Source organism: Sinocyclocheilus anshuiensis, unplaced genomic scaffold (assembly GCF_001515605.1).
Source record: "Sinocyclocheilus anshuiensis isolate Anshui unplaced genomic scaffold, SAMN03320099.WGS_v1.1 scaffold1575, whole genome shotgun sequence".
NCBI lineage: Eukaryota > Metazoa > Chordata > Actinopteri > Cypriniformes > Cyprinidae > Sinocyclocheilus > Sinocyclocheilus anshuiensis.
Genome location: NW_015548276.1, coordinates 313310 through 320828, shown reverse-complemented (window position 1 = coordinate 320828; position 7519 = coordinate 313310). Strand labels below are relative to the sequence as shown.

General features: G+C 33.6%; 1 protein-coding gene across 1 annotated transcript in view; it reads left to right on the top strand.

The window, feature by feature from the left end:
- Window positions 1-7519, top strand: part of LOC107655782 (suppressor of tumorigenicity 7 protein-like) — a 14310-nt gene that overhangs the window by 3101 nt on the left and 3690 nt on the right. The window contains exons 7-15 of the mRNA XM_016443363.1: window positions 1-8; window positions 849-937; window positions 1019-1119; window positions 1892-2006; window positions 2105-2177; window positions 2274-2376; window positions 6021-6171; window positions 6404-6496; window positions 6943-7082. The exon at window positions 1-8 is cut by the window's left edge and continues 1 nt beyond it. Coding sequence (XP_016298849.1) covers window positions 1-8; window positions 849-937; window positions 1019-1119; window positions 1892-2006; window positions 2105-2177; window positions 2274-2376; window positions 6021-6171; window positions 6404-6496; window positions 6943-7082 — 873 coding nt within the window. The remainder of the gene's footprint in view (window positions 9-848; window positions 938-1018; window positions 1120-1891; window positions 2007-2104; window positions 2178-2273; window positions 2377-6020; window positions 6172-6403; window positions 6497-6942; window positions 7083-7519) is intronic.

The window sequence follows — 7519 nt, the reverse complement described above, 5'->3', positions numbered from 1 at the left end:
AACCGCGAGTGAGTTTCAAGCATACTTACAATTATATTCCATTTACCCCCTTCAGACGTGGCTCATCTGGTCAGATTTGACAGCTGCAACCATCCACTTAATAAAAAGCAATAAAAATGCATGAACTAGGGAATCACAGTATGATGGTACCATTTTGCTTATTTGCTTATTTTTCTTTTATTATACTGTATTCGTCCATATTGGATATTTAAAAAGGAATGCTCACTTAAATCTAATCTTAATAAGTTAATACAGTTAAATGTAATCTTTAGCAAATCTCAAAATAAATATACATTTTTCATAATGTGCGTTATAATGATGATGCCTAAATTCAATTGTAACTTGTAATTTTAAAATGACCTATTTTAATTTTAAGTGTTATATTGTTAATTTATTTAAATACACATCAGCATGAAATTGTAATATAAGACATGTATTGTTATTTAATTACTGGCTTTCTGTGTCAGCCAGAACAGGGATTTTACTTTTTGTAACTCTTTCTTTTATTTTATCATATCGGACAGTATTGGATATTTAATGATGTATGCTAATTTCCTCTGTTACTTAAAGATAATCTTTAAAAATATAATAATAATTTAATAACACTGTTAAATGTAATTTTTTCATATTCATTTTTCATATTGTGCATTATAATGGATGTCAGCTTTTATTATTTCTATATATAACAGTATGTTATTGTAATATAAGCCATGTATTGTTATTGACCATAACATAGAAATAATTACTGGCTTTTCTGTGTCTGACAGAATTTTATCATCAGTGCATCTCTAATGTTAATACCAAAGGTACTTTTTCTGACTCTCAAGCATATGACTCATTCATTGCAGATGTGCTGCAGCATATGTGCTTCTGGCCGAGGAGGAAGCCACAACCATCACAGAGGCTGAACGGCTTTTCAAACAAGCGCTTAAAAATGGTATGAAACTTTCACACTGTCACACATATATGCTCAGCATACAGTGACTCACACTGTCGATCATTCTCGTTGCTTTCACAGCCGGCAAAGACACCAATCTTGTGGTCTACATCAAGCGCAGACTGGCCATGTGTGCTAGAAAACTGGGTCGCATCAAAGAAGCTGTAAAGATGATGAGAGATGTGAGCGAAGCAATGTACCACTTACAAAGTTTAGTTGTTGTGGCTGTAAAAAGTGTGTTTTGTAATGATTATCTGATGGGGCTTATGACTTGCCACATTGACTTTTATAGAAATTGTTTTACAGTAAATTAGATTTAGATTTCTTCTTTTTGGCCCAACAAATGAGTCTAAATGATTTTCTGTGGCTTTCCACAACATGATTGAGCATTCCTGTAACTTTAGAGCAGGTATGAAATTGATTCAAGCTTTCTCTGTTCAATTTTACAAAAAATGTTAAAACTCTGTTCACACAACTCCAAAACATGTTGTCACTCCACATCTGTAGAATATTCTCAGGGCAAATTTACATACCTTAACATTTTCTATACAATTCTGCTCCATTAATAAATATTAACTGAAAGAGAAACAACAGTAGATTTTAAAATGTAAAAATCTGGTGTCTTTTATAGCATTTCATTTTTTTTTTTGCCTAAAATGCCTAAAATGTTGATTTTATAGTTTATAAAAGAAATCCTCAATGTAAGATGCCATCCATGTAATTCTAGAATATATTCTGTGATCATCAGAGAGTAATTTCTGATACAAGAAATTGATTAAAATTTTAGATACTTTTTTTTTTTTTTTTGTGAATACGTTGCAGCTCAGCCTTTAATTGAAATGTAACATACTAATGTCACTGGACTGGACAGATTTGTTTTATTTTGTAAGTGGCATCTTGTACTTAATTATGCTCTATTGTGTAATATTGTTATTTTCTTGTTTCTTTGTACAGTTAATGAAAGAATTCCCCTTATTGGGAATGTTAAATATTCATGAGAACCTTTTAGAAGCATTATTAGAGCTGCAGGCCTATGCTGATGTACAAGCAGTCCTCGCAAAATATGACGGTAAGCTCATTCAGCTGTCATGTTACATTACATTTCAGACAGGACCAGGAAGTGATGCCAGTATCATTTTATTAACTATCTGATGTTTCCCCCCTCAGATATCAGCTTGCCAAAATCAGCTACTATATGCTACACATCTGCCTTACTGAAAGCCAGAGCAGTGTCTGATAAGTAAGTCCAGTATTGAATAGTATATTACGGTATCATAGCATAGGTGGTTTATGGATTATTTTTGTTGAATGAACCTGTATGTGTGTCGTATGGCAGGTTTTCACCTGAAGCAGCGTCTAGACGAGGTCTCAGCATAGCAGAGATGAACGCAGTGGAGGCCATACACAGAGCTGTGGAGTTCAACCCACACGTACCAAAGGTTCGAAAGATTCTTTTAAAGGGTCCAAAATTAACTTTCTGCATCGCATGACAATGGCTGGTGAAATGAGAACATTTGCAGATTTATTACTGTATTTTACCTAATTTCCTTTTTTTTTTTTTCCTTATGGCCAAGGGATAAAAATGATTTAACTGGTAACAAAATGTTAAACCACACTTATTAAATTTAGTTTCTTATACACTACCATTTAGAAGTTTAGGATTGAAAAGATGTTTAATGTTTGGGAAAGAAGTCACTTATGCTCATCAAGGCTGCATCTTTTTTTTTTTTTTTACCAAAATACAGTAAAAACAATATTATTGTGAAATATCAGTACAATTTAAAATAACTGCTCTCTGTTTTAATCAATTCTAAAATTTTGTTTTTTAAACATCATGGCAAAGATTAATTTTCAGCATCATTACTCCAGTCTTCAGTGTCACGTGATCCTTCAGAAATCATTTTAATATGCTGATTTGCAGCTCAAGAAACATTTCTTATTATTATCAATGTTGAAAACAGTTGTGCTGCTTAATATTTGTGAAAACCGTGATACACTTTTTCAGGATTCTTTGTAACTTTATAAATATTTTTATTTAAATGTATTTGAATCAGTTTAACGCAGACATCCTTGCTGAATAAAAGTATAAAAACATTTAAAAAAAAAACATTTGAACGATAGCGTATATGCAGTAGTATATATGAAATTGCCAATAATGCTTCACCACATGGAGCTCTGGAATTGCAACAGTAAAACAAAACTTTTGGCTTTTTATCTAAATTTCTGATACGTCCAGTAATAATAATAAAAAAACTACCAGTTTTAAGCGATCTCATCATGATGCATAATGCATAATGTTTTATCTCACTGTTATTCACGAGTGCAGACATATTTTCATGACCAGGAGGTGATGCTGTTGAAGCACAGTGCAGTCCTCTGCACTAAACTGAAACTTTTCTAACACTGATATCAGGAGTGCATCGTTCACAGTTTTACATTGAACATAATTGCAGCCCAAGACTGCCGAGCATAGATATTCATAAGCTGTGTTTAGGGTGAAAGTTGTATCACCTTTGATTTTCCTTTTGCTCTTTAAAGATGTTTTGACCTTCCTTGTCTATTTCTTTCTTTGTACCTGGTTCCAACTTGCCACTTTCCAAAACACTAGATCGGACTTCAAAGTGCACAGCCTCTTCGCACCCAAACACACACAGTCTCAGACGAAGGGTATTTACACACATGTGCACCTCAGACGTGCTGTATCAGACTACAAAGTGCACCTGTTTGAAATGTTCAGCAAATATCAAAACATACACACATACACCTGGCTTTTCATATGCCAAATCATTTTGACCCTAGGGCAAAAAGGACGATCCAGAATGAGCAAAGAGGATGTTGAATATCAGTAGCATTACTATACATTTGTGTGAAACACAGACTTTATAGTCTGTCCTCATAAAGGTACACCTCCAACCTTATAGATTGTGTATTTTGTGTACCTTTTGCAAAAGGCTTTAAAGAAAGGATATGATCACATTAGTAAAGATGTTAGGTGTGTGGACTTGTAAAATTTGGGCAAAGCAGTAATAATTTACACTATTATTACATAAGCAGTAAGATACAAGAGACCATTTACAATATATCAATGAAAACTTGTCTTTCATGTTTTTATTATGTAGTAACAGTTTCATAAAAGCGAAAAGGCACTTGATTACATGCTAAATGTCATGGTCTCTCGTGCTTATTGCTTATGTCAGTGGTTTTCAAACTTTTTTGATAGGAAGGACCCCCAAATATGATCCATCAAACTTGATATTATAAAAACATGTTTTTTTTTCTAAATTCATTGTCATTATACTGAAGCCAATGAAAATTACTGAAATATTATCTGATAAATTTTTACTTTTATATCAACCGTTTCGTTTTGGGGTTGGTAAGATTTTCAAATGCAAAACAATTTCAAAAAGAAGTCTCTTATGCTCACCAAGGCTGCATTTATTTGATAAAAAATAATACAGTAAAAACTATATAACTAAGTAATATTGTAACTTTTCTATTTTAATATATAATTATTATACATAAAACCTAATATGTAATTTTAAAATGTAATTTATTCATGTGATGACAAAACGGAATTTTCGTTTGTGCTGCTCAATATTTTTTTAATTTTTCAGGATTCTTTGATTCTGAGAATAGAAAGTTCAAAAGAGCAGCATCGGTTTAAAAATCTTTTGTAACATTATCAAATTCTTTACAGTCACTTTTGATCAATTTAATGCATCCTTGCTGAATACAACTCTAAAAAGAAAAAAATTTGCCCCAATCTTTGAATGGTAGTGTATCTTTTTTACCTTTACAATGGGCAACAGTGGTAATATTAGTATATATTATAAAAAAATTAAGTAGAATTATTTGGTAAATGCATTAATTTTTTTTTTTGTTAAACATTGAATTCATCTCATAAATTTTCACATTAACTTTGACAGCCCAGAAAAATTACAATGCATGATGTCATCCGTAAGTGTGCACATGTACCTCACCTTTGCATCTCCAAGACCACCGTAGTGTGATGTCATCGTTCAGGGTCCGTACGGTCAAGTGAAAAGAGATACGAGACAGACTGAGACAGAGGCTAATGGGAGTTCAGCAGGGATATAGGAGAAACCTCCACATAAAAGAGACCCATCACTGACACTTGATCCGCCATAAAAGAGGTGACCGTGTTTGTGTGCAGGCATGTTGCATAGGACAGCTGCCTGTCGAATGTCAGCATGATCATAAAGCTAAATGACCCATGTCTGTACACATACAGTATGTTTGTGTACATTCTGACATATCCACCGTGGTGATTGTTACAGAAAAATATGGATATTTCTTCATAATTCAGAAGGTGCGCATGACACATTGTAGAGAGAATCAGTCGAATTGAGCTGTAATGTACCATAATCACAGCCAGGGGCATTTGGGAAGGTTATCCTCTGGATAATACCATTTAATCCTGCTGTATTGCCCTCCACAACATTCACCCCGGGGCCCGGAGTGGGGGAGACTTTAAGTATACAGGCTCAGTGTAAGTATAAAGCTCTCATATGTACACTCTAAGAAATGTCTGTAAAAATATGGCCCAATATAATGTGTTATTATTAAGGATTTTTCCGTATAGAATTTTTACAGGTGTTTATCTGTATTTTGAAATATCATTGCATTTTGTAGTGTTTTATGGTCGAAGGAAATGTTTGGAAAATGTACTGGTAATTTTCCGCCAGAACATTATCCATTTTTCTATAATAAATTTTTTCCTTACAGTGTATGGGTGAATTTCTGGATCACATTTCACCCCAATATCAAGGGGAAAATAATGCATTATATTTTGCATTAAGAAAATAAAGCATAATTTTTTTTAATGACTTTTTTGTCATTGTAACATTATTTACATTGCACATTTTCCTCTGTAATTCTCATTACCATAATGCATTTTTCATTTGATGTTTTTTATGTATGTATTTATTTAAATACCATTTTAGTAATTTATATTATAAATAATGTATTTATATAGTGAAAAATAATTGTTCATATAATATCTTTTTATATTTTCAGTAATGAAAGTTAAAAATGTAAATGGAAGTGTTTTGTGTCGTTGCAGTATTTATTAGAGATGAAGAGTCTGATTTTGCCACCTGAGCATATTTTGAAGAGGGGTGACAGTGAGGCGGTGGCGTACGCTTTCTTTCACCTGCAGCACTGGAAACGGGCAGAGGGGGCGCTCAACCTACTACACTGCACATGGGAAGGCAGTATGTACAGTGCACATCTTTTCTTTTTTACATACCACCACATTCATGTATAGAATGTGATGATTACCGTACTCATTTACCATGAAAATTACAAGGTACTTCAAGGTACTTAAAAAAAGCATGGCATGGTATTATCGTGGTAGTATCTGAAAACAACAAATGTACTTTGTTGTTAGCTGTTTACTGGAAATAATGTCACCTGATGTCATTTAACACCTTTTGACTCTTGTAGCTTTCCGGATTATTCCATATCCCCTGGAAAAGGGTCATCTCTTCTATCCTTACCCAGGGTGCACAGAAACCGCAGACAGAGAGCTTCTGCCTTGTAAGTATACACTGTATATCTCTATATATTTGTTGTTATGTACAAATATTATCTGTTAATGTGTGGTCACATTAGGTAATTAAATAATTTCAGCAAAATTGCATGTGCCAAAAAGGTCCATCGTCAGTAGTGTAGAGATGTATGAAGCACTGCTCACACAGAAGTCACTTTCAAACACAGCAGCTTTCTGTTGGTCAGCGTGGCAAATTCACATGACCAACCTGAACATGAGCAAAACTATTTCACCCCATGCAAAACTCAGATTGCACAGATTCCTATTGGAATGACAGGATTTCGCCCCCGAAATTTTAGTTGAGCAGGAAATGTGACCACGACATTTGCATAAGCATAGAGTGTTAAAAGTCAAGTGGTGTGAAAATTAAGAATAACAGGAAAATAGGGTATTTATTGACCTGTTTTTTCTCTGTCTTTTTTTTTTCTTCCAGCATTTCACGAGGTCTCAGTGTACCCGAAGAAGGAGCTTCCTTTCTTCATCCTCTTCACAGCGGGCCTGTGCTCGTTCTGTGCCATGTTGGCCATGCTCACACACCAGTTTCCAGAGCTTATGGGGGTCTTTGTCAAAGCCGTGAGTATCTACGCCTCACCGAATCCAAAAGTGTGTGTTTTGTTTGTTGTTGTTTTTTGGCTTTCCTCTTGACCCTCTGTGCCCTTATTATTTATTTATTTTTTTGTTTAGAAGAGAAAGTACACAATCACTGAACTCCCAAGATAAACATTTCATTGTGTTGCAATATAAGAAAGAAGTGTCAGTCAATGGAACTCTAGACGGTACAAACTGCGGCTCATTATGAGACCAGTGACGGTCTGTGATGTTCTATTAAAGGAACAAATTAGGCTGTGCATTACATTTTACCACGGGTAAATGTTTTTTGTTTGTTTTTTTTTCGTAAAAATTGATTTATAGTTCAATATTATTATTATTTATAATATTAATTATATAATAAATCCTAATAATAATTTATTAGGATTTTCCAATTTATATTATCAGTAATATATATTTTA